Source organism: Pelophylax lessonae (genome assembly GCF_965119305.1).
Source record: "Pelophylax lessonae genome assembly, chromosome: 4".
NCBI lineage: Eukaryota > Metazoa > Chordata > Amphibia > Anura > Ranidae > Pelophylax > Pelophylax lessonae.
Genome location: NC_138771.1, coordinates 508,593,782 through 508,621,013, shown reverse-complemented (window position 1 = coordinate 508,621,013; position 27,232 = coordinate 508,593,782). Strand labels below are relative to the sequence as shown.

Here is a 27,232-nt window from a genome sequence, read left to right as displayed (position 1 = left end):
CCTGCCTGTATGAGTCATCCAGCCCTGACCTAAAGTAAACTCATGACCCAAATAAGACTCACAAATTAAGCATCAGCATACATTTTCCTGCACTAAGACTAGTAGCACAATAGAGATGTGAATGATGGGCATGCCTGGGAACTCTCTAGAAGTGGCCCGGAGACCTCAGCTAATCGTTATGATAGCCAGGTTCCTATAGTATGCTGGCCTGTTGGCTGATAAGAGTCATGACATCACTGCTCTAAATCACATTTTAGCCTAAAGCAAAGTTCCAACTCTGGGGGAGACACCAGAGGTGTTCTCCAACCTTTGAGAGGGTGCATTTGGCCAGATAGAGTTGGCTACTGCAGCTGGAGACCTTGAAAAAAGCAAAATCGACTAAACCGGAGGCAACGATTTCAAATCAAAACCCAGCAGGTGGATAAGTGATCCAGAGACCCGGATTACACTGGGGAGAAGCATCACAGATATTGAAGAACCACCTTCATTTATCATAGGAGCACTGACCTTTGTGGTCAAATACCTGAGATGAGCGGCCATTTCACCTGAAGGTTCGGAGCAGGCCTTTATTGGGCACAGTCATCATTAACAGCCCACTTTGGAAGGAATATTTGCTAATTTGAATATTAAAGCATGGTGTGCACGTTCTCGGACTTTATGTTGATTGGACACGTTTCTTTTTTTTCACGTTTTTATACAGGTTTTCAAACGTATTTTCTGTTTTTTGGTATGTTATGAAATTATAAGGGGAATAGAATAAGCGCACCATTCACACCTTTTTCACATAATAAATTACAAATTCCCCAGCCAACCATACTTGGTAACTGATGTCACCCAGGATCCCTGGCCAAAGATCTATCATTTAGCCATAGTAATACTACCAAAGCTAAATGATAGATCTCTTGCTGGTTTGTTTATAAGCAGAAGCTGGCAGGGATCTCCAGTTAGCAGCAGTAAAGGACATTAGTGTATTTTAGAATGTTGACCTTTAAGCCAGATCAAAAATCTCTCTTCCCGCTGAACAGTATTTTTTTTTCATGGGTCCTTTATGGCAGTGCTTAGCTACCCATGCCATTATTTAATAAAATAATGCACCTTAGCCTTGTAAAAGGCCAGAAAAATGCCAAGAACAGTAAAATTAGAACAATCTAAGAAACAAACCTTTTGAAAGGCAACTGCAAGGTCCTCAATCTTTTAGCTGAAATATGGAAAACCGTATTAAGAGCACATGTAAAAGCATCATAGAGCTAACATTAAATACACATGACCAGTGGATGCAAACTTTATAGAGAATCTATTATTAAAAAAAAAAAACAGGGACTGCAGAACCACAGGTGGCCTTAGCTATTTGTGACTATGACAGTTTGACTGTATAGAGCACCATCTTTCCATAGGAACCCACAACTGGATTTTTAAAGCTTAAGTGAACTTTTAGTTTAAATCAGCTGAAAGCTTTTTAGGTGTATCAAAGCAAAAGATGTGCAAAGTCTAACTGCTTGTTTTCTTTAGAAAGCACCCACATCTGTGTAGTGATGAAGACTCTTGTTCTCTGTGTGAAAGCAGTAGTTTATTTGCAGTTGTCCAACCAAACATCTGCTGAGTCTGACCTATACTATTACTCTGCAATTAACAAAGCTCATTCTCCCGATAATTGGAGAGCTCTAGCCTCAACTTAGCAGGGGTGTGTCAGACCTCTGCAAAGAGACTGCTGCTTCTACATAGGAATTCTGGCAGGGGACAGTATTTGTTACAGGTCTTTAATACTACCTCAAATCACCTTTTCTGACCAAATTATTTTTTCCACTTTTTATTTCAAGCTTTGGAGTAATAATCAGGCCCCAGAAAGGGTTCGCCCAGCTCTGGAGAACTCTCTAAAGGACCTTGGACTAGATTACATGGATCTGTTCATAATCCACAACCCTGTGGAGTTTAAGGTATGTTCATACATCATCCCTATATGGCAGCTGTCACTAAATAATAGACCGAATGACAGTCCTATCTCGACTATGGCTTCAACATTTAGCAGCCTGGGTGTCCTCTCCCGGGCAGTATCCTCTTTCCCCCGCACACAGCATTCATCTTTTCCTACAGATAGAAGGCAGACGGCATGTCCAGGCAGAGGACGGGAGATGCCCAAATTTTCTAGTTAACAAGGCAGTGAATGATGCTAGGATGCAGGGCGGCCCTAGCAACCAATCACCTGCCTTTTTACATGAAAAGTTGGTCAGCTTCCGCCCTCTTCCCAGACATGCCTTCTGCCTTCTATCTGCAGGAAAAGATGAATGTTGTGCAAGGTAAGATTATAAAGGAGATTGTGACTGACAGGGGGAAATGTGATGTAAGGCAAAATACAGTCACATAAAGGGGGCTGGGATGCAATTTAGGGGGTCGGGCTGTGAGAGGGGACTGGGGTGCAAGTAAGAGGGCACTGTAAAGAGGACTGGGGTGCAAAGAAGGGGGGCTGTGAAGGGGACTGGGATGCAAGTGAGAGGACTGGGGTGTAAGTAAGGGGGGCTGTGAAGGGGACGGGGTGCAAGTAAGGGGGGCTATGAAGGGAATTGGGGTGCAAAGAAGGGGGGCTGTGAAGGGGACTGGGGTGCAAGTATGGGGGCCTTGAAGAGGACTGGGGTGCAAAGAAGGGGGGCTGTGAAGGGGACTGGGATGCAAGTAAAGCTAAAGGGGGCTGTGAAGGGGATTGGGATGCAAATAAGGGGGGCTGTAAAGGAGACTGGGGTACAAGGAAGGGGGCTGTATTGTAAAGGGGGTGCTGTTAAATAAAGAGGATGCTGTAATTTAAAGGGAGACTGTAAAGGTTGTAAAGGGGCTTCTGTGATGTAAAGAGGGGGTTCTGCAATGTAAAAGGGGATGCTGTGGTGTAAAGGGGGAACTGTGACATGAAGAGGGCTGTGATGTAATAGGGGGTACTGAAGACATTGATGTAAAGGGGAAACTGTAAAGTAAAGAGGAGGGGCAGTGATATGAAGAATCCGAGTCACCGCACAAACATGAGACTCTGACCTCTGCTGGATACGAATTTTAATGACTGGACCTCCGTGAATTGTAATTCAATAACTCTGCAATATAGGGCTGTATAACAGTGATTACATTTAAAACAATGACTAAATAGAAATTAAATGTCTTTGTTTTGATTTCATTTTCTGTGATATTCAACATATAATTTTTAATATTCCCTATGTTCATGACTAAAGAATGAAAACAAATAAAACACTAATAATTTTTTTTTTTTATGTCGTTAGATAATTATAAAATATTAAATATGATTACGGTATTTCATATTTACAAACTTCAGTCAGTTGCTGGGGCTTTAGCCTCATTTTTATACTGTTTGTTCACTAGGCTTCATACTGTACTGTATGTTAACTATGCTAATCAAATTGACTATTGTTTATACAAGTGTATCAAAAATAGCACAACCTTTAATTGCACACACAGCTGAATGGTTCAAAGTACTTTGTCACTCATCTGGAGTTTTTTTTTTTAAATGTCTGAAACAGGCAGATCATTCAGTAACCGATTCAGACCGATTTGCATGATGCACATGATCCATAGAAACCAATCAGCGATAAACTTTAGAGTTGATTTACTAAAACTGGAGAATGTAAAATCTGGTGCAAGTGTGCATGGTAGCCAGTCAGCATCTAACTTCAGCTTGTTTATTTAACCACTTCCCGACCACCCGCCACATATATACTGCAGCAGGATGGCTCTCCTGCGCAAACCGACGTAGGGGTACGTTGGTTGCATGCCGGAATCTAGGAAGCAAGCGTGCGCCGCCGGCGGCGCGCTCCCGCCCCCACTCGGCAGCGGGGAATCAGTGCCGAATCCCAAAATAGGGCCTGGTCATTAAGGGGGCGAATCCTTTTCGGTCTTAAAGTGGTTAAGCTTTGACAAAAAAAAACCTGGAAGCTGCTTGTTTTCTATGCAGAGAGGCACCAGATTTTGCACGCTCCAGTTTTAATAAATCAACCTCTTTCAGTCTTCTAAGTTCACTAAATTTGGTTAATAACTTTATTTTTGTATTTATTTCTTGTCTTAAAAAGACAGATTTTTCTCATTAACATATTTTTAATTCAGTATTGTGATTGAGGTAGGATAAGTTTGGCTTATGTTGCATATAGCACACTGTTGCACTGGTCATGCTGTTGCTTTTTAAATGCCCTACTTAGACAGTTGGTATATCTTTGATGACTGATACTCCAATATAAACCAGGTAAACATTGTCTTTTTCTCTCCCTCTTTCTTACCAGCCTGGAGATGATGTATTTCCCAAAGACGAAAATGGAAAATGTATTTTCCACAACACTGATATTCGGGATACCTGGAAGGTAAGCTGGGACTTTGGTGATTAATTCTAGGCTCAGTAAAATCTCATATACACTTTAATGTAATTGTATATTTAAAAGTAATTTTAACATTCAATAATACCTGGAGATTCCGCAATGAAGGTCTCTAAACAGGCACTTCTTTTGTGGGTGACACTCTTCTGCCCCTGTCTCCGAATTGGGATTTATGTTGTGTCCTTGTCACATCATGAATACATTTGGCTGGGTTAGGCTTTAACTTAAACAGGCAGTAAGTGTTCTCTTATGTAACAGATGTAAAAACATGGAATACTGCTACACAGATACTGATTGAACTGACACAGTAGAAAGTAAAAAGAAGGCTGTTTCTAAATATACACAAAAATAATATTTATAAGCAATAATGTTGTATTATGTTGATTATGAGAGCATTTGATTGCTTTTAGGTGTTAGAAAGGATTTTTCTTATTCAAACAAAATTGGATCACACTTTATGTATACCTGAAGTATGTTTCCTTTTTTTTTTTTGTTTTTTTTAACTGATTATGTAACTGGTGATTTCAAGGCTTTGGAGGCTTGTAAAGATGCCGGACTAGTTAGATCAATCGGAGTTTCTAACTTTAACCGCAAACAACTGGAGCTGATCCTAAATGCGCCGGGACTGAAGTATAAACCTGTCTGTAACCAGGTAACTACAGTGATTAAATGGGCAGAGACTTTGGGAAGTAATAGGAAACAATAGAAACATGCACTAGGTGTTTTCATATTAGCTCTAGAATTAATTCTTACCAATGTCAGTTAAGGTTCTCATTTATCTAGGTCAGGGTATAGTGAGTAGTAATTGGTTCTATGCAACTGGACCTGTTCTGTAATATTGAAGATTTTTCACCATCTAGGTGGCTTCCTCAGTTCTAAAGCAGACCTTCCATGAAAATGGAAGATCAATTTTACTGCCAGTTCCACAACTCCCAAACAGATTAGCTTAAAAATTTCTCAAAATAAGGCTTTGACAAAAAGATGGCCTTGGCCACAGTAGCCAATGCTTTCAGGAGGCACAACAAATGTCATAGTGGCTCACTGCTGTCTCCTGGCAAAGTTTGGTGCTTGAATGCCCATGGCAATACACTCCATCCCATTGCAGTCAAGTTTGAGTGGAGCTTTAGCTATGTGTCAATTTAATACCCACAATTTTTTTTTCTTGTTTACTTAAAATATGTCTATAATGTGAAGTTTTCCCTAACCAGTCCAATCTTTCTCTCTGCAGGTGGAGTGCCACATATTCCTGAATCAGAGCAAACTGCTGGAATTCTGCAAATCCAAAGACATTGTACTGGTCGGGTACAGCGTCCTAGGCTCCAGCAGACCTGAGGGCTGGTAAGTGCACATGTAACTAGGTAGAGACCTAGGGTGTATCTCAGACACCCCGGAGTTCTTTCATCTTCCATCAATATCTACTCAAGCAGCTACTGATACTTGCAGAAAAATGAAATGATAAACAATTTTTTTTAACCAGGAACGCTAAAGGAAAAAAGTTTTTTTTTTCTTTTTCAGATATGCCACCAAAAGAAATGTTAAAAAATAAATAGCTTACATAACAGTTGATGAAGCCAGCAATATGAGAACATACATAGAATGTAATAGAAAGTACGATCTACAGTTAGTATAAACAGAATAAATACATTTTTTTAATACAGACTTACAAGAATCCATTTCTTGAAGTACATCACTGGACACAGAGCAATAAATCATAACATATGGGTTATATAGCCACCTTTAGGTGAAGGACACTGGCAACCAATCAGAAAGAATGCCCCCCTATATAACCCTTCCCACACAAGAAGTACCTCAGTTTTGTAGCAAGCAATAAAGACCCCATAGAAGAGGGAGGGACCTCTGTGTCCCGTGATGTACTTCAATAAATGGATTTTACAGGTAAGTCTGTATTAAAAAATCTATTTGTCTTTTCATACATCACAGGATACAGAGCCATAGATCATAACATATGGGATGTCCCAAAGCAATGCATCTGAGGGGAGGGGGACACCAAAAAATACCGCCATCTGACCACAAAAAGGATTACACTGCTGCCTACAAAACACTGCGGCAAAATGCAGATTCCTCCTGGGTCCCAACATCCACTCGATAGAAATGAGTGAACGTATGCACCGACGACCAGGTCGTGGCCTTGCAGATCTGAGCCATAGGGGCTTGATGGCGATGTGCCCAAGAGGCACCTACTCCTCTGGTAGAATGTGCCTTTACAGGAAAAGGTGGAACCTTCCCGTCTAAACCATATGTCTGGGTAATAACCTGGCAAATCCAATGAGAAATCGTAGACTTAGATGCTGCCAACCCCTTCCTGGGCTCTTCTGGCAGCACATACAAGCTCTCAGTCTTACGAATCAGAGTGGATTTCTCTAAGTAAAACTTAAGTGCACGAATTACATCAAGAGAATGCAATAACTTTTCCTCCTCTGATTGAGGATCTGGAAAAAAGGAAGGTGGTATAATGTCCTGATTCAAATGAAAGGCGGACACCACCTTGGGCAAAAAACCTGGGTGTGGATGACTCTATCTTTATGAAAAATCAAGAATGGCTCTTTACAAGAAAGAGCTGCTAGTTCTGATACCCTTCTAGCTGAAGTTATCGCAATCATAAAGACCAGTTTTCAGGTCAAAAGAACCAGGGGAACCTGCCCCAGAGGTTCAAAGGCTGTTTTTGTAACACTGCCAGCACCAAAATTAAGTCCCAACGACACAATGGTGGCTTCACAGGCGGAAGCAAACGTAACATTCCCTGGACGAAGGTCTGAACCAACGAATGGGAAGCGATTGGTTCTTGGAAGAAAACCAATAAGACTGAAATTTGCCCCTTTAATAGTGCTCAAGGCTATTTTCAAATCCACCCCTGCTTAAAGGAAAGCTAGGATTCTAATTATATATTTGCGGGGATGCCATTTCCTGGCGTTTATCAGCATATACACTGCAGGGCCAGATACACCCGGCTCCTTCAAGATTAAGGCTTCAATAGCCAAGCCGTCAAATTTAGAGACTGTACAGCAGGGTGGAATATAAGACCTTGATAGAGTAGGTCCGGACGCAATGGAAGAGCCCAAGGACTCGTCATTGCCAACCTTTGGATTTGTGCATACCAAACCCCCCTCGGCCATGCCGGAGCTACCAGAATTACTGGTTTCCCCTCTAGCTGGATCCTGCGCAACAGACGCGGTATCAGCTGCAGCAGAGGAAAGGCATAAATCAGGGAATACTCCTCCAAAGGAGTCACCAAAGTATTCCCTAGTAACATCATGCAAAGACCTATAGAAGGATATCTCAGCCTTACTACAGATCGAACCAGATCCTTCAGGTCTGTGACCCTTCTTGTTGGCAAGAATATTTTTGCCTGTACCGTGTCCACAAGAAGATCCACATATTCCAGACGCTGGACCGGCTGTAATGCTGACTTTGCTAAATTCAATATCCAACCCAGACGTTCTAGGAACTGTACTGTCTGGAGGACATTTTGGCTTAAAGCCAAAGCCGATTGATCTATTAGTAATAGATCGTCCAGATATCCTATTACAGATATCCCTCGGGACCTTAGAACAGCCAATACTGGGTCTAGGATATTTGTGAACACTCTTGAAGCTGTGGCTAACCCGAAGGGCAGGGCTACAATCTGAAAGCAACGGTTTTCTATTGCAAAGCATAGAAACCTTTGCTGAGCCTGTAATATAGGCATGTGGAGATATGCATCCTTGATGTCTATGGATGCTAGAAATTCCTCTCCCTGCAGGGAGGTTATGACTAAACAAATTGACTCCATACAGAAAGTAAGAACGTTCAGAAACTGCTTTTAGAGTTTTGAGATCCAGAATAGGTTTCACATCCCAGCTTGGTTTGGGGATTATGAACAGGTTTGAGTAAAAACCCCTGAACCTTTCATTCTCTGGAACCTCCATTATCACTCTTTGAGCCCTCAGCTGGTCCAATGCCAGAAAGAGAGACCTTTTCAGGGGATCTATCGGTATACTTTACCTATAAACCGATGATATGGGAACACCCCAAATTCCAGTTTGTACCCCTGCAAAATGGTGGAAATAACCCAGTTGTCTTGGATCGATTCCACCTAAACCTGTGAGAACTGCAGCAGCCTTCCCCCCCACCCAAGTGAGTGGGGGTGCCCCTTCACAGAGTAGGCTTAGAGGAAGACTTGGCTGATCTCTGGGCCCAGGGCTTTTACTGACCCTGTTGTGAAGGCTTGGTTCCGGATTCCACCCCCCCCCCCCCCAAGATCTTTCAGATATACTTATCCAGATCATCACCAAAAAAGGCGTTCTCCCTGAAAAGGGAAGCCAGCCAGTAACTTTTTCATGTTAATTAACAAAAAGTTCGAAGTAGATCTAACAGATCTTCCACAGACTCTCCTTGAGAAGGAATTGTCTTGGACACCCACCTCATACTGTCTTTTTAAAGACTGACACACTCCTAAGGCCGCTACTGCTGGCTATATCGCAGATCCTGCAACCGCAAAGGAGGCTTTCAATAAAGATTCCAACTTCCTATCTGCTTAAAAACATGGGCATTATCAACAGGGAAGGTTAACCGAAGAAATGGCAGCATTCATAGTGGGTATATACCATTTCTTAGTAAACTTTTTCCTCCATAGGATACAATAGTGAAAACCTTTGAGGAGGAACAAAAAAATCCTATCAGGATGGTCCCAATCATTATACATTTCTTGCTCCACAAGCGGATGTATGGGAAACATCCGAGGACTATGAGGAGGGCGCAATGAGCCTAGTGAGGAAAAGGAGACTTCAACTGTCTCTAAGGGAGGAAATTTTGGTCCAGACCGGACCATTTCAGTAAGAGACTTTACCAACAATCTTTGGGTTTGAGAGGCTGACAGAGACTCCTCTGACCCTGACTCCCCAGAAGTGGAAACCTCAGCTTGACCTACTATAGGGTCATCACCAGCTACTTCTTTCACATTCTCTGCCCAATCCTGAACTGAATTCAGGGGGTGGCTCAGGTGAGGGGGGTCTATCACGTTTCTTCCTTCTTAGTGATGCTGCAATCATGTCAGCAATCTTACCTTCAAGGCTGGCTAATTCCCATACCAAATTGTCCTTAGTGACATAGGTTGCGGTAGAAGCTCCTGGGGTAGCTATTATGCCTGACAACCGTAATGGTTCAGATTGTCTAGTCGCCTCTGGCTGTTTAGGGGGAGTAGACACAGAGGAAGCATGGCTAGGACCTTCAAGGCCTGATGGTGGCATCACAGTGCCCCTTCCATCTGTGCCCCCCCCCCCCCAGCCCTCTTTAGGGCAGACATTGCTTTATAGCAAGACAAACTTGAGGTACTAATTTCAGTGTACCCAAGGCTTGTGCCAAACTTATACAGCTTATTGCACACAGCACTGATTATCTCAAGATACAAGGTATGTTTGTGCCAGTAAACATACAACTACAGTAACTCACGCAACCCAGCTGCTGCTGCTCTGTGTCCCCTTCAGCCTCAGCAGAGGCTAGCATGTTGGAAACAGTTCCATCTAAATCACGCCCATTTATGCTGTACTGCGTATGCGTGGCATGCTATATGGTGTCCACGTGCACGCCAATTGCGTTCAAACACGCCGTCCATGCACCGTACGCCTGTACTTAAAGAGAGAGTAGTGTCAGCCCAGGAAGTGGGTATTCTCTAATTTGCTTTGGATGAAATGGAGGTGGAAGCCAAGGTAATAGGCCAAGTGGTAAAGAAGACTGGGTGTTTTCCAACGACAACCACGCTTTGCTCTGTCCAGTCCACTGTGCGTACTAAATAACACGCCAAGTAGTATTTAAAGAGATCCGGTAAACCAACTCGCCCTTTCAGTTTAGAGAGTGAGTCGTGCGTATTTGATATGGGGCACCGACTCTTTCCATATAATGTTGAAAAATGTTGAACAAGCCCACTTGTAGGCTGTGAAGAAGGAGTTGGGCGGGATAGTCTGCATTAGGTACAGCAGTCTAGGGAGCACATTCATTTTAATCAGGGCCGATCGACCAAACCAAGAGAGGTTGTGCCCTCTTGAGTTCTTGAGATCTTCTTGGATTTTGTGAAGGGGCGGAATTAAATTCCTCTCATAAAGTTGGTATTTGGGAAGATGGTATTTTAATCCTCAGGTATGTTATTGCGTTCATCTTCCAAGTAAACGGAAAATTGGCCTCACAGAGGGAAGTCACTGAAGTTGGAAGAGAGATATTTATAAGATGCTATTATGAATACTTGATTTTCAAATTTGAAAGATGCATAAAATGATCAAGAACTTTGAATAGATTGGGCAAAGAGGTCAATAGCTTTGATAAAAAGAATAACAGGTTATCTGCAAACACGGCCAGTTTGACCTCTTTGTTATTCAGGCTGTTCCCGTTAATGTCTGGATTAGCTCGTAATCTGTTGAGAAAGGGTTCCAGAGTCAGGACATGAATCAAGGGGGAGAGCAGGCAGCTTTGGCGGGTGCCATTGCTAATACTAAAGGCGCTCGACATGTGGCCATTTACTCTCACGTGAGCCGATGGGTTAATATAAAGTGCCAAAATGCTCACCAACATGTGAGGGTGCAATCCCATGGCTCACAATACTTCTCCCATGTAGTCCCAGACCACTCTGTCGAATGCCTTTTCTGCTTTAAGGGAGAGAAAAAAATCCATGTCCATTACCCGAGGAAAACCAGTGGTGAAGGTAGAGGGCTTTAATAGTGTTGTCGCAGGCTTCTCGGCCTGGAATAAAGCCTACTTGATCAAGTCCAATTAGAGAAGAGAGCAGTGGCAGAAGTCTGTAAGCTAGAATGTTTGCATGGAGTTTAATATCAACATTTAGTAGGGAAATTAGCCTATAATTTTCTACACGCGTTACATCTTTGCCTTCTTTAGAGATTACAGTGATATGTGCCTCCAAGAAGCTTTTGGGTATGGAGGGGGAGGTAGGTAAGGCATTAAGGATTGTCAAGAGTTTCAATGCAAGGACACCCTGAAAACATTTGTAATATTGAAGGGATAGACCATAAGGTCCTGGACTTTTCCCCATTTTCATCTGTTTAATTGCTAACTCCAACTCCTCTAAAGTAAAAGACCGTTCAAACTCCCGAGTCGGTATAGGCTTTGGACAATATTCAGCCAGGAACCCTCAAATCTGTCTTATGCAGCCATCACTCAAAGGGGAGTTTGCATTTCCCTTGTGAATGTTATATAGCTCTTTATAGTATCGTTCATAATGTTGGGATAGCTCATCATTTCTGGAAAGCAGGTTATCGCTTCTGTCGAGGAGATGATGAATATGAAGAGAGGACTTTGTTTCTTGGACACCTCGGGCCAGGAGAAGCCCACTCTTCTTACCATGTTCAAAGAAGGCTTTCTGAGTTAGAATATAACGCCTTCTGGACTGTTTACCCAGTTCCTCTAACAAGTGGGAACGAGTATGGGTGAATTCCTGTAGAGTAGCTTGGCCACATGACTGCTTGTGAGCTGCTTCAAAAAATGTGACTCGATTGAGCAAGGAGTTAACCCATTTCTGCTGTTCCTTTTTGACCTAAGAGCATAAAGCCAGCAATTCCCCTCGAATCACGCATTTATATGTTTCCCATACTACTATGGGGCTAATCTCATGTGAAGAATTCTCTTGGAAGAACAAACGGAGCATAGTATTAAGGCATCGTATTATTTCAGGATTTTTTACAAATGAGGCATTGAATTGAGCTTGAATTTTAGTGAAGATCGGAGGGTAATTGTCACTACACTGTTCAAAAAAAATTAAAGGAACACTTTGAAAACACATCAGATCTCAATGGGGAAAAATATCATGCTCGATATCTATACTGATATGGACTGGGTAATGTGTAAGGAACGAAAAGATGCCACATTGTTTGATAGCAATTAAAATGATTAACCTACAGAGAGCTGAGTTCAAAGCCCCCCTGAAAATCAAAGAAAAGATGATGCAGCAGGGTGGTCCATTTTGCTAAAAAAAAACGTTTGCAGCAACTCAAAATAGTACTCGGTAGTTTGTATGCACACCACGTGCTTGTATGCATGCCTGACAATGTAGGGGCATGCTCCTAATGAGACGACGAATTGTGTCCTGGGGTATTTCCTCCCAGATCTGGACCAGGGCATCAATGAGCTCCTGAACAAACTGAGATGCAACCTGGTGGCGTCGAATGGACCAAAACATAATGTCCCAGAGGCGTTCTATTGAATTTAGGTCAGGCGAGCGTGGGGGCCATTCAATGATATCAATTGCTTAATTCTCCAGGAACTGGATGCATACTCTCGCCACATGAGGCCAGGCATTGTCGTGCACCAGGAGAAACCCAGGATCCACTGCACCAGCATAGGGTCTGACAATGGGTCCAAGGATTTCATCCCGATACCTAATGGCAGTCAGGGTGCCATTATCTAGCCTGTAAAGGTCTGTGCATTCCTCCATGGACATGCCTCCCCAGACCATCACTGACCCACCACCAAATGGGTCATGCTGAACGATGTTACAGGCAGCATACCGTTCTCTGTGACTTTTCCTGACCCTTTCATGTCTGTCACAAGTGCTCAGGGCGATGCTTCTCTCATCTGTGAAAAGTACAGGGTGCCAGTGGCGGACCTGCCAATTCTGGTATTCAATGGCAAATGCCAATCGAGCTCCGCGAATCCGGGCAGTGAGCACAGGGCCCACTAGAGGATGTCGGGCCCTCAGGCCACCCTCATGAAGTCTGTTTCTGATTGTTTGGTCAGAGACATTTACACCAGTGGCCTGATGGAGGTCAGTTTGTAGGGCTCTGACAGTGCTCATCGTGTTCCTCCTTGCAGAAAGAAGCAGTTGTCGGTCCTGATGATGGGTTAAGGACCTTCTATGGTCCTGTCCAGCTCTCCTAGCGTAACTGCCTGTCTCCTGGAATTTCCTCCATGCTCTTGAGACTGTGCTGTGAGACACAGCATACCTTCTGGCAATGACACGTATTAATGTGCCATCTTGGAGGAGTTGGACTGCCTGTGCAACCTCTATAGGGTCCTAGATATCGCCTCATGCTACCAGTAATGACACTGACCCTAACCAAATGCAAAATTAGTGAAAGACAATCAGAAAAGGGAAAAAAATGAAAGTGGCCTCCACCTTTAAAACCATTCCTGTTTTGGAGGGCGTCTCATTATTGCCCATCTAGTGCAACTGTTCTTAATTTCATTAAAGGAGTTATAGGCAGAAGGTTTTTTTTTTATAATAATGCCTTCTAATGCAGCCCACTTCAGCCCCCCTAATACTTACCTGAGCTCATCTCTATCCAGCAATGTCCACGTGTCCATCGGCTGTCCGGGGACTCTCCCTCCTGATTGGCTGAGACACAGCCAAGGCGCCATTGGCTCCTGCAGCTGTCAATCAAAGTCAGTTAGCCAATCAGGAGAGAGGGGGGGTGGAACCGAACGGCAGCTCCATGTCTGAAAGGACACACAAAGCTGCAGCTTGGCTCGGGTGCCCCCATAGCAAGCTGCTTGCTGTGGGGGCACTCGTCAGGAGGGAGGGGCCCAGGAGCAGCGAAGAGAGACACCCGAGAAGAGGAAGATTCGAGCTGCCCTGTGCAAAACCAACTGCACAGGGCAGGTAAGTGTAGCACTGCCCCCTAGGGAGCTGCTGAGAATTACACTTCTTGGATTCCCCTGGGTTACCCATAGCAACAGTCTGTAGAAACGTATCACTTTAAATACTTGGCTCAGACAATGAACAGTCCAGGGGATTTGTTTTTTTGTGTTTTTATTGGAGCTTGGATGGGAGAAGGGATGAGTGGGATACTCCAACTTGAACTATGCACAATTCCTGAGGACAACTGACTAAAGAATGCCGCAAGGCCGCTGCTTCACTTTGCCACTGAAGTGAATATAAAGAATATGTACTCTCATTTAGGTTACTCTTCAGGGTCTAACTTGGCACCCCCTTTCTCACTGATTGTGTGCGCTGACCTCCTGTCTACTGACACCCTACTGGAGTGGTCCCCTTCCTAGGCAGACCCCTGGCAAGCTCCATGGTACTGACGGACACTGCTTTTCCCAAGGCCACTCTGCTTCCAGCTCCACTTGCCAGCTTCCCGGACCTCTTGGCTCAGCACCACACTCTGACTCATAAGGCCGACTGCCTGTGACCACCTTCCATGCAGACAGCATGGAGACAAACAGAGAGACAGCCGTCACCCATCTCCTGGGACCTGGCTTCCCACCCAAAGACACCCTGTCACATGTGCCCCTGGCTTTTATGATGTATCCCAGGATGCACCACTGTTGTGCCAACCCACTGGGACAGCCACAAAAGCCTGTGTGTCACTGGCTGGGTTTCCTCCACTGTCCAACAAACACCCCTATTGGATACAGTGGGGACACTCCCTCAGACCAGATGAATCACCCACTGGACACATGCAACAGGCAAAACTACAGATCAGGCTCCCCCCTACAGAGCAGGCAGAGCAAACTATTATTTTTCCTAGCACCTACCTAGGAGGGTGCTACATAAGTATAACATGTTTGTTGTTTAAAAAAAGAAAAAAATAGACTTTACAATCAATTTAACACCAAAGCAGCTGAAACTGATTAACAACCCCCTCTGCTACTTAACTGACCAGATCCTATCCCAGGAGTTTAATTGACTTGATGGTATACCCTACTTAAAAGTGTTCCTTGAATTTTTTTGAGCAGTGTATAAAGGTATTGTATAGGCAGGGTAAGTGTAATAGATAGGGCATGGAATCCATGGACCAAATCAATGCAAAGAGTGTTCGAAAGTAGGATGGAGAAAACTTAAATGGCATAGCAATCAATTTAGAAATGGTAACAGATAAACCAAATAAGGTGGGGAAATCTCTTAAAACCTGCATGAGATTAGGCAAGGATATACAGTAGCTGGTTGGGTTAAAAATAACAATATGACATCTGCATACATATGCAGTTTCAACTGGGAGCACAAAATCAGATAGCCTGAAATATCTGAGTTCTTACTATAACTATGTAGCACTGCACTGCCCCCTTGAGGACTGCTGAATTCTTCACCTTCGGATCCCCCTGGGTTAACATTAACAACTATAGCATGCACAATTTAACACTTTACTCCTTGGCTCAGTCAATGAACAGTCTAGAGGAGGTGGTTGTTTTTTTGTTGTTTTATTTAATTAGGGATTGGAGAAGGGGAGATTGGCTTACTCCAAATTAAACTATTCACAATGGATGAGGACTCTCACTGACGACTATGTAAGTTATTAGCTGAGTCTAGTTTTTTTTTTTCTAAAAAATCATTTCCTGATTAACCCTTTATTAACCTGATAACATAGAGAGACCTCAAAACCCCTTCTATCACTAGTTTTCTCTTCCACATGCATATACTGTAACTATTGGAGGTTTATCTGTCACAGATACATTTTTCTGAATTAAATTCACATTTATTTTATGTGTAGCACCCTCCAAGGTAGGTGCTAGGAAAACTATAAGGGAGGCCCTGTCTGCTTATCAGAGGGGTCTGATTGTTCATCTAGACTGTCATGTGTTTCCAGGTGTGTCTGTTGAGCTTGGGGAGTCTCCCCATTGTATCCAATGAGAACTCTTATTGGACAGTGGAGAAAACCTAACCAATAGCACACCAGGGCTCATATCAGTCCCAGAGGGCGGAACTAGCCGCAAAGCATCCTGGGATGAGATATAAGTCTGAGGGGAGCACATGACAGGTTGTCTTTGGCGGAAAGCAGAGTCCCAGGAGGAGGGTGACGGCTGTCTCTCCTGTCAGCATGAGGAAGGTGTCCTTGGCGGTCGGCCTAGAGGCCACTAATCGAAGAGAGCAAGAACCGCTCTGGTGAGGAGACAATCCCACAAAAACCCACAAAAACTCCAACTCAGGTGCAGGCAAGGATCCGCAGTCCAGGAAATGATAGTAGAGAACAAACAAGGAGCCGCACTTCTGGTTAGAGTTATAGAGTATAAAAATCCAGGTTTATTAAGTCCAAAGGATAAAAGCATATCAAAACATGACCACAACAGCCAGAGACATGAAAAAAAGAGCAAGGCGGTTAACGCGTTTCACGGAAACGTCCGCTTAGTCGTGACGGTGGTTACGACTAAGCGGACGTTTCCGTGAAACGCGTTAACCGCCTTGCTCTTTTTTTCATGTCTCTGGCTGTTGTGGTCATGTTTTGATATGCTTTTATCCTTTGGACTTAATAAACCTGGATTTTTATACTCTATAACTCTAACCAGAAGTGCGGCTCCTTGTTTGTTCTCTACGGTCGGCCTAGAGGACAGAAGGTTGAGCTGAGCTTCAGAGAGGGATCCAGTTTGCTGAGGGCCAAGTGGAGCTGCTGGGGCAGGAGTTTCCAGGAAAGCAGTGTTGTGAGTACTGTAAACTGCCCAGGGGTCTGCCTAGGATAGGGGACCACTCCAGAAGGTCAGAGGGATCTGGGAGCCAGCTAACCAGTAGAAGGCTTAGAAAGGGGGTGCCAGTGTCTAAGGCCTGAAGATAAGTGTAAGAAAGAGGGTGCCGGTGCGGACCCGGAAGTGTTAAGCAATGCAGCAGACTTACAAGTAGCTACCTCAGCAAGGAGTGCTAAAGGAAGCTTTAAATAGGACTTTGTGCCACAAGAAGGTGTCAGAAGTCAGTTCAGTGTTAACAGACAGCAAGTCAGCATTAACCAGCGTCAACCGGCATTGACCGACATCCAGCCAGCCTCAAGTCAGCGCCAATAGGCATTTTTCAGTTGTCCCACTCAAATTGTGTATAGTTGAGCCAGCGGAGTATCCCACTCATCCCTTTTCCCATCCAAGTTTAAAATAAATATAAAAACCCAAAGATACTGGACTGTTCCTTGTCTCAGTGCTCACACTTGGAGAACATGCTTAAAAGTGTTGTTGTTGCTAGCGGTAACCCAGGCGGACCCACATCCAGCAAAACAGCTGGGAATCCTGCTACATATGGTGCTAGCTTAAATGAAAATAGTGCTTTATGAGGCCATTCTATAACTTTTTTTTTTTTATACATTTTTTAGTAGCTGTAAACCCTAACTGAATGTTAATTTGCTAAAGCAGTGTGTATCCTAAGCCATTGCCATATTTTTTTAAACACTGTTTAACATTGTGATACAGTACTTTACTAAAATATATGTCATCCACTTAAGCTGGCCATACACTGATTGAAAATTTAAGTGGTTCAGCAGCTGAATTTTGATCAAAATACAAGAAACATCTGTGCAAGATCCTCATTAACGATGTAGTTAAAATATAATAAATAATAATGAGTTTCAAAGGTACACTCCTTCTTTGTCATAATCTGCCCTATGGCTAACAGATGGGTCTATATATGATTGAATCGGCTGGTGGTTAGTACTGTGTGTGGCTGACAGCAGCTAAAAACTAATAACTAAGTGTAAATTGCAATTTCACTCTCCGCTAACAAGGGAGAGATGCTGAAGGAATTAAGCAGGGGCAGCTCGGATGGTTATTAATACTAGTGATCGACCAATATCATTTTTTTACCGCCGATACCGATACTTTGGTCATCGGGTATCGGTATCGGCCGATATCTGCCGATATTTTCGGACATTAATTATTATTTTTTTTAATGTCTACAGGTACTGTGGTGGAGGGATCTGGGGGTCTAAAAGACCCCAAACCCCTCCTCTGCACTTAAGCATTCAAAATGCCAAGTTTGGCTGTTTTGAATGCTGTAAGTTTTTTTAATTCGGCGCCGCCAGTACCCAGAAGTGATGCCATGTCATGACATCACTTCCGGGTACGCGGCTGCGCCGAATTCAAAGAAATGGAGATCCGGGTCAGACGGCGGCAGTGAAGGTAGGATTCCCGAGTCTACCGGTGGGACGGGAGATCCGTGCGAGCCACGGAAGTCGGCGGGATGGGGGGGAACTGCCCCTCCCGCTCCTTGGAATGACAGCCGAGCGGCTTCTCAGCCGCATTGGTTGTCATTAGAAGACAGCCAACCATCAGCTATGGACACTGGTACCGGGATGATGCCTCTAGCTGCAGGCATCACCCCGGTACAAGCACTTTCCCTGGAATGTCGGCAATATCGGTAAATAAAAAGCAGATTCCGATATATCGGGGAAAGGCCATATTGACCCTCGATATATCGGCTTTGCCGATAATCGCTCGATCTCTAATTAATACTGTGTGTCTGGGTGGCAGCAACTAAAACAGCAATCTCGGTCTCAGCTTGCAACAGAGAGGTGCTGGATAAACTAGGAGATAGGTAGCAACAATCTCTAAGTGAGAAGTTAAAGAGGAGCTCCAGTCTGGGCAAAAAAAATTTAAGTCAGTAGCTACAAATACTGTAGCTGTTGACTTTTAGTATAAGACACTTACCTGTCCAGGGAGTCCGCGATGTCAGCACCTGAGCTGATTTTTCAATCGTCTTCGAGTGCAGGCGCTGGCATCTCAGTAAAGGGAAACTGGCGGTGAAGCCGGACACATTTTACAGAGTTTCTTTCTACACTGGTACATGACCCTTATATCAAGAAAGGAACTAAGGGTAACTGCTGTGGGTTTATTGTGGATATTTTGTTTTAATTGACTGGAAACTATTTTATTCCTAACACTTAGATAAGGTCTGCAGGTATCGACAGCAGGGTTTGCTCTTGGATACGGAATTGGCTAAAAGGCCGTGTCCAAAGGGTAGTAATAAACAGCGCATACTCAGACTGGTCTGAGGTAGTAAGCGGGGTGCCCCAGGGCTCAGTCCTGGGACCAACCTTGTTCAATTTATTCATAAACAGCATTGAGGAAGGGATCAGTAGTTCGTTATCAGTTTTTGCAGATGACACAAAATTGGCCAGGGCAATAACTGCACAGCATGAAGCAGATATCCTACAGAATGACCTGGACAAAATTACGGAGTGGGCAACGACATGGCAAATGAGGTTTAATGTGGAGAAGTGTAAGGTTTTGCACTTGGGGACCAAAAACATAAAAACACAATACACGTTAGGAGGGGAACCCTTGGGGGAATCAAAAATGGAGAAAGATTTGGGAGTCTTAGTTGATGATAGATTAGGCAACAGCATGCAATGCCAAGCGGCAGCTTCCAAAGCCAACAGAATATTAGAATGCATAAAGAAAGGGATGTATTCCAGAGATAAGACTATAATCCTTCCACTTTATAAAACTCTGGTCCGACCGCATCTGGAGTATTCTGTCCAGTTCTGGTCGCCAGTCCTCAGGAGGGATGTGTTGGAGCTGGAGAAAGTCCAGAGAAGGGCAACTAAACTGATTAGGGGGTTGGAGGACCTTACCTATGAAGAGCGGCTGCAATCGCTCGATTTATTTTCCCTGGAGAAAAGACGTCTGAGAGGGGACATGATAGCAATTTATAAATATCTTAATGGGGATCTCAGCTTAGAAGAAAAGCTGTTCATTCGAAGGAATTGCATGAGGACTCGAGGACATACAATGCGATTAGAGGAGAAGCGTTTTAACCTCAGGCAACGTGGGGGGTTCTTTACTGTTAGGGCTACAAGATTGTGGAATTGTCTACCACAAGAGGTGGTTTCTGCGGGTAGTATGGTGACTTTCAAAAGACTCTTAGACTTACATCTCAAGGATCAGGAGATTGAGGGCTATGTTAGATGATTACAGTCACACACACCTACACAGGTTGAACTGGATGGACTATTGTCTTTATTCAACCTCGCCTACTATGTAACTATGTAACTATGTAACTTGGTGCCCTTCTAATGGTGGTTTATCAGGTAAAACAACTCTGAGTTTGCGGTCCTTTTTTAGACTCTTCCAATGCTTAATTATAATCCCTTCCACACTACGATATTTACAATGAAACTCTTTGATGAATCTTATTTTGTTCTTTTCCCCCTTATTATGTCCTTTTTGATTTCTCACGCTAATAGATGGAATTTCTAAACATTCGGACCATGCTTTTAATAGATCTCCTTCTTGTGATCCTTCATCTATACATTTTTGGATAGGGATTTGACTTTGACTCACGAAGTCCTCCTTGTTGAACCAACTTTTATTAAAACTATGGAACAGACTTTTAGGTATATTTCATATCCAATTTGGATGGTGACACCAACTTGCAAGTAAGAATTACCAGCTTTTTTTAAGTGATTTTTAGAGTCTGTATGACCTAGTTCTAAATCCAGAAAACCTAATGTGGCAAAATTATGTACATGACTGAAGGACAGACCCAGGGGATTATTATTGCAGTAATTGACAAATTCTGAAAAAGTGGAAGAGGGCGCCTGCCAAATGACAATAATGTCACCTATAAAATGACCACACAAATATTAAGGCTGGTAAATGGATTGTTTTTCCAAATGTAAATTTTTTTCCAAAACCCCTTGGTTAAGTTTGCGTAGCAAGGCACAAAACTTGTGCCCATGGCTGTGCCTCAAGTTTTGATATAGAGTACTCCCCATTAAAAATGAAATAGTTATAATAAGCAAAACTGTGTTGCATTCAGAATGAACTAAGCTTGTTCCCAATTAATCTCATTATCAGATGTAAGGAAGTGTTCCAAAGCGCCACAGTACTTACTTATATGATAGTGTTGGTATCTTTTTTTTCCTCACTAATATAAAAAAGGGGGGTTGAATTATTTATTTATTTATTAATCTATCATATTAAACATTCATGATAACTATTACTATCAACTTATTTATGCTCTTATTTATGATTGCTTTATTAACCACTTGATGATCGCTCAATAGCGACAGTGTGGCTGGCCAGTTCTGGGAGGGCGTCATATGATATCCTTCTCACGTGGGCGGCATGCTCTGTGATTGCTGTGTCCTCCAGGCACTGCTGATCACAGGTTGGGGTAAAGAGCCAATCAGCGCCTATTTACCATGTGATCAGCTGTGTCCAATCACAGCTGACCACGATGTAAACACAAGCCGGTTATCGGCATTCCTTTCCTCATGCTGACAGCGTAAGGAGAGAAGAGGAGAGACGATAACCAGCTTGTGTGAAAGGGACATCTACATTGATAATCAGGGCACTGATTATCAGTGTCTTGATTATCAGTACAGCCCCAATAGTGCCCACCAGTGCTGTCTATCAGTGGCCATCAGTGCTGCCAATCAGTTGCATCATTGCTGCACCCACCAATGATGCCAATCAGTACCCACCAGTGCTGCAAATCAGTGATCATCAGTGCTTCCAATCAGTGCCCATCAATGCTGCCAATCAGTGCCCATCAGTACCTCATCAGTGTCACTGTGTTGCTTAAATACCGCCAAAAGAAAGCTCTACTTGTGTGGAAAAAAAAAATTCATATGGGTACAGTGTTGCATGACCGCTCGAATGTTATTCAAAGTGTGACAGCACAGAAAGCTGAAAATTGGCCAGTACAGGAAGGTAGTAAAAGTGCCCAGTAGGCAAGTGGTTAACTGGATATACTGTATATTGTTAATATGCTGCCATAGTTTATATTTTTATACATTTTTTTAAATTAGGCTTTTTTATTTGTGAATGTTTTTTATTTTATATTCTATGTTTGTCACGGTAGGGGTTCATTTTTACTACCTATTAGCACTCCATTTTCTGCCTTTATAATATTGTAGGTGTGGCCAACTAGGGGTACATTTTTTAGCTGGTAACTGTAAGTATGATAAACAGTAAGTGAGAAGTTACCAATCCCATTATCTTAATAGATAGAGAGATACCGGTAGTTGTTACAATGTCTGTGCCTAGCTCCTAGTTTATCCAGCACCTCTATTTTGCAAGCTAGGAGCAAAATCTCTGTATTAGCTGCTGTCGGCCACACACAGTAATAATCACCATCCAAGCGGACCCTGTCACTGCTTAAGTCATTCAGCATCTCTCCCTTGTTAGCGGAGAGTGAGATTGCAGTTTTACACTTAGTTTTTTTAGCTGCTGCCGGCCACACACAGTACTAACAACCAGCCAATTGGATCCAATATATAGACCCATCTGTTAGCCATAGAGGCAGGTTATGACAAAGAAGGAACAACAATGACAATGATCAGCGCACAGTGAGCATGATGTGAATAAGACAAGACAGACTGCACAACACAAAAAGGTTAGTTCTTGAGGAAGTCCATTTGAGGGAATCTTTTAGATAATAACCACACTCAGAGCCGGTACAGGGGGGGCTGAAGGGGGCGGGTGCCCTGGGCAGCACCATTTTGTAGAGGAAGGGGGGCGCAGCGCAGCACAGGTGAAGTGTATGTGACTACTAACACACCGGGCGGGCAGGCACGCGGCCGATAATGGCTGTAACGAAGTGAGACCTTCACTTCCCTGTCAGGCGGGTATCTCCACTGACAGGGAAGTGAAGGGCTCACTTCGTTACAGGCAGCCATTAGCGGCCGCTCACCCACCCGCCTGGTGTGTTAGTTCATACCAGGGGCAGACTGACCCATCTGACTGAGTGCCCGGGACCAGTGGGGGGCCCCATGAGAGGCTCCTGGGGATGAAGTCAGTGCCGGATCAACATCCGGCATTATGCTTCACTCAGTGAAGATTCCTGTCAGGCTGCCTTCAGTTCTTCAAATCCCCCTCCCACCTCGATGACCCTCTTGCTTGCTAGGACTGGCACTGCTCATCACGAGTACGGACACAGCTTGGTCGGCTTGGCATGGCACTACTCCCGGTTTTTAACATTGGCGTCTATAGGAAATCTTGGTCAACTTGACATAGCACTGCTGCCGGTTTTTAACATTGGCATCTAAGGGAAATCTCAGTCAGCTTGACATGGCACTGCTCCCTGTCTAACATTGGCGTCTATGGGAAATCTTGGTCAGCTTGACATGGCACTGCTCCTTGTTTTTAACATTGGCAAACATTGGCATCTATGGGAAATATTGGTTTCGAAATGACACTGACTTTTTCTTTATACCCCGGGGGCGGGGGGAGCAGTCTGACCTCACTGCTGGGACGGCCGCCAGCTCTAAAGAGAGCTAGAAGGAACTCTGTAAACAGATAAAGGTGGGGAAAAAGAGCAGCACCATCTGAGTGTAGTAAAAATCGTTTATTTGGACACACAATATATGTGACTCTTAGATGTCAGTAGAAATGCACCGGGACGTAATACTTGTCATCCGCTCTGTGGAAGTGGAGTGTGAGGATGGATGTGCAGCCTCTGGCCCCCGGTGTCGGTGGTTTCCGGCACTTCCTGGATCTTCGGCGCTTCCGCCTCACTCGATGTCGTCACGTCCGGTGTCCAAATAAACGGTTTTTACTACACACAGATGGCACTGCTCATAGGTGTGGGCAGCCTATTGCATTAGGGTGTGCACCTCAAATCTCAAACACACATGCATGTGTGTGTCTACATGTATATGGCCCAGAAACATTCATTTCCCTGCTGGCACAATGAAAGAGAAGTGCTTTAGCACTTCTCTTATGGCAGAGCTGGTAAGAGTGAGATCTTTTCCATATCCCCGCCCGCACACAGAGCGATAATGCTAATGTGCACTAAGTGATTAGGGTGTGCACAGGCACACCTGGCACACCCTGTACGCACACCTATGCCGCTGCTCTTTTGACAAAGAAAGAGTGTACCTTTGATAAACATTACTGCCCCCCCCCATACCACCCCCTCTCTTCTCCATCCATAAGTGTGTAGAGGCTCCAAAGGGCTGCAATAGCAGTGATGTACGTCAGGCACTAGCGGTTTCTAAAAGCTGTCAGATCCGGGTTCTCTTTCATGCCAGCCAGGGAGCAGGAGAAGCCGATGTTTCATTTAGCCTGATGGTACCTTGATGCTGGTGGAGTCACTGTCTGTGCTGATTGCCAATAACTTTAAACGTTAAGTGTACTATTTGATTTATTTATTTTTTTTATTTTCACTACATCGCTGATGAGGATCCTGCGCTGCTGTTTCTTGTATTTTGAGCTGCATTAGATCTCCCCAGGTCTCAGCAGCTAGCTGAAGAATCCTCTGTTTTTGTGTGGCCCTAAATTACACAGCCGAAACCGTGCTGGTGCTTTTATTTTGGACACCACAAGCTGGGACTAGTAGTGCGCTGGACTGGTTTGTGGATTTCTGAATTTTGATCAGTTTGTGGGTTACTCCACTTGACAGAAGTTTATTGTTGAATGTTAGAAAACATTCCATCAAAATTGTGTGCTGCTGTCAGAATGCAGTGTTCTGGGTGGAGATCCCTCCATCCACTTTGTTTAGATAAGCGGAAAGTAACAAGCCATGTATGGCCATGGCCAGCATTAGGGTTTGGAATCTACTTTAATACTGATTATGGAAAAAAAAAATCAGCTTCTTACCTTTTCTCCATAAGGATGGATCCAAACTCACCCCAAGTGCTGGAAGATCCTGTTCTCAATGAAGTGGCAAAGAAGGTTGGACGGTCTGCAGCGCAGGTGGCGCAGCGTTATCTACTGCAGAGAGGGATTGTTGTCCTTGCAAAGAGCTTCACTGCAGAGAGAATCAAACTAAATTTCCAGGTGATTCAAACACAGATGTTGACAGTCTATAAGAAATCCTGGTTAAAGCTCAGCTCCAGCAAAAAGATTTTATTTTGTTTTAGATAAAGCATAGGAGGGTTAGAACCGCTGTCATGTTTGTATTCCCTTCTGGGGTTCATTTACAAAAAGTGGAGAGTGCAAAATCTGGTGTAGCTGTGCATGGTAGCCAATCAGCTTCTATCTTTAGCTTGTTCAATTAAGCTTTGACAAAAATAATGGAAGGTGATTGGTTTCTATGCAGAGCTGCACCAGATTTATACAATTCAGTTTTAGTAAATCAACCCCATTATGTGTCTATTGGTAATATTTCCCCAATAGATACACAATTGGATACTCTCTGGAACATCAAAGCACAGAACAACAAAATCACATTTAGGTGAGGAAGTGTTAGAACTTCTGATAATGTTGTTATTGCTGCCTGTGCTTTCCTGACCTAATGACTACACCCTCAGAAACTACTTGAGGATTTTAAACCTAAAAGATACATCCTAAAAAAACTTCAACAAAGTTTACAGGATGCACCTTTTGTGTCCAGTTTGTATTCCTCTGATGCAGCTCCCCTGCCAAAGTACTGGCAGCTGCTGGCTGTCAAAGTGACAGCCGGTAATAGCTTTGTATTACACAGCAAGAGCATCAAAATGCAGCTGCCACCGTGTATAATGGGCCATACACACTATAAGATTTTCTGAAGACTTTTTCCTTTAGACTTACCAAAACCATATAATATGAGGTCAAACCTAAACACTTTCAATTTGTATGCAATCTGGCAGGCCCTTGCACTACATAGAAAAGGTAAATCTGAAGGAAAAAGTCTTCAGAAAATCTTATTATTATTATTATTTCAGGTACTTATATAGCGCTGTCAATTTACGCAGCGATTTTACATATACATTACACATTCACATTATATAGTGTGTATGGCCCTTTTCTCTTTCACATAGTCCACAAAAAACTAATGGTGGTGAAAGCAGGAAAAAAAAAAACATTAAACAAATCTTTTTTTTACATCTTTTTGCCTTTAGATTCTCTAGAAAATAAAATCATTTTTACAAACCATATTGCCATAAAAGCCCAGTCCTGACCCCCCAAAAAAATAAAATAAAAAATGATATGTATTACTGTATTAAAGCAGAGTTCCACCCAGTGAACGTTTTTTTTAATAAAAATACCCCCGGGACAGTCAGGGCTAGTGCATTCCAAAATGGCTAGCCTCTGATCTGTCCCGGGTTGCACTTACCTGCAAGAAGAAATACTTACCTTGAAAATGTATTCTCCAGTGCTGCCATCTCAGGTGTGGGCAGCTTGAAGCCAGCGCGATCCTCTTCTGTGTCCTCTTCCGTCTTCATCGGTCCCACGATGCACTGCACCGGCCCCGCCGTCACTTCCGGTGCCGCAGCGTCATCCCTGTACGGAATGCCCAGAAGCTGTTTTGCAAGGTATGACGGCGCCTGCACCGGAACTGACGTCGGGGCCGGTGCAGGTGCATTGATTCCTGGAAGCGATGACGTTCAGCTCCCAGGAATCATTGCATGCCAGGAAGTGACGAATCGCCGTGGCTGCTGAGGGGAGGAAGAGGAAGTAAGGCAAGTATATTTTCTTCTAAACGAGGTAAGTAAAAAAAAAAAAAAATTGCGATTATCCATTTGTTTTTCAGGTGACCCGGAGCGAGAAGATGGAGGTAAGTATAATTTTAGGGTGGAACTCCACTTTAAGTAATGACAACAGTTTTGAAAAATAAACAGGTCCATAGTGGAACTGTAACAACTGCTTTGGTCCATAAGGGTCCTTTCACATGGGCTTTCCGCTCGGCTGACTCAGTTGTGCTGTTGGGGATTGATATGCCGATCCCCGCTGAGCAGGCGGATGACAGGTCCGTCTCCACTTACTTTGCAGAGACAGACCTGTCAGATCCCCGCTCTCCTCTACGGGAGATCGGTTGAAAACGTACCGCCTGTCCATTTTCATCCAATCCTATTCGTTCCTATCCGACCCTCCAAACGGATGGAAAATAGGGTTTCCATTCGTCTGGATTTCACGGACAGGATCGGATCGGATAGCAGCGGGTGTCAGCGGACATGTCACCGCTGACATCCGCTGCTCCATAGGGGTGCATGGAGAATCCAATCAGGTCAGCCTGAAAAACTGAGTTTTTCAGGCGGACCTGATCGGAAAGCCCGTGTGAAAAATCCCTTAGGGTTATACAGGTACAAGAGATGAAGTAGTTGATTATATGGCTGTCACAGGAACAGCAAGCCTCTCCAATGGGGTAACAACTATTTCAACGATTCAAAAATGTAAGAAAGGGGCTTTATATGACATTTTCAGCCATTTTCAGAGCATGCTGACCATTAGCCAGTGTACCTCTGTAAAGTAGCTTGCAGTCCCCCCCCCCCATAATTATACAATCTAAGGCCAATTTGATAAGAAGCATCCTG

General features: G+C 43.7%; 1 protein-coding gene across 1 annotated transcript in view; it reads left to right on the top strand.

The window, feature by feature from the left end:
* The window catches only part of LOC309552736 (aldo-keto reductase family 1 member C15-like), a 113,913-nt gene that overhangs the window by 3,532 nt on the left and 83,149 nt on the right, over positions 1 to 27,232 (top strand). The window contains exons 2-6 of the mRNA XM_082253657.1: positions 1,818 to 1,934; positions 4,269 to 4,346; positions 4,888 to 5,010; positions 5,587 to 5,696; positions 24,611 to 24,776. Coding sequence (XP_082109783.1) covers positions 1,896 to 1,934; positions 4,269 to 4,346; positions 4,888 to 5,010; positions 5,587 to 5,696; positions 24,611 to 24,776 — 516 coding nt within the window. The 5' untranslated portion in view covers positions 1,818 to 1,895. The remainder of the gene's footprint in view (positions 1 to 1,817; positions 1,935 to 4,268; positions 4,347 to 4,887; positions 5,011 to 5,586; positions 5,697 to 24,610; positions 24,777 to 27,232) is intronic.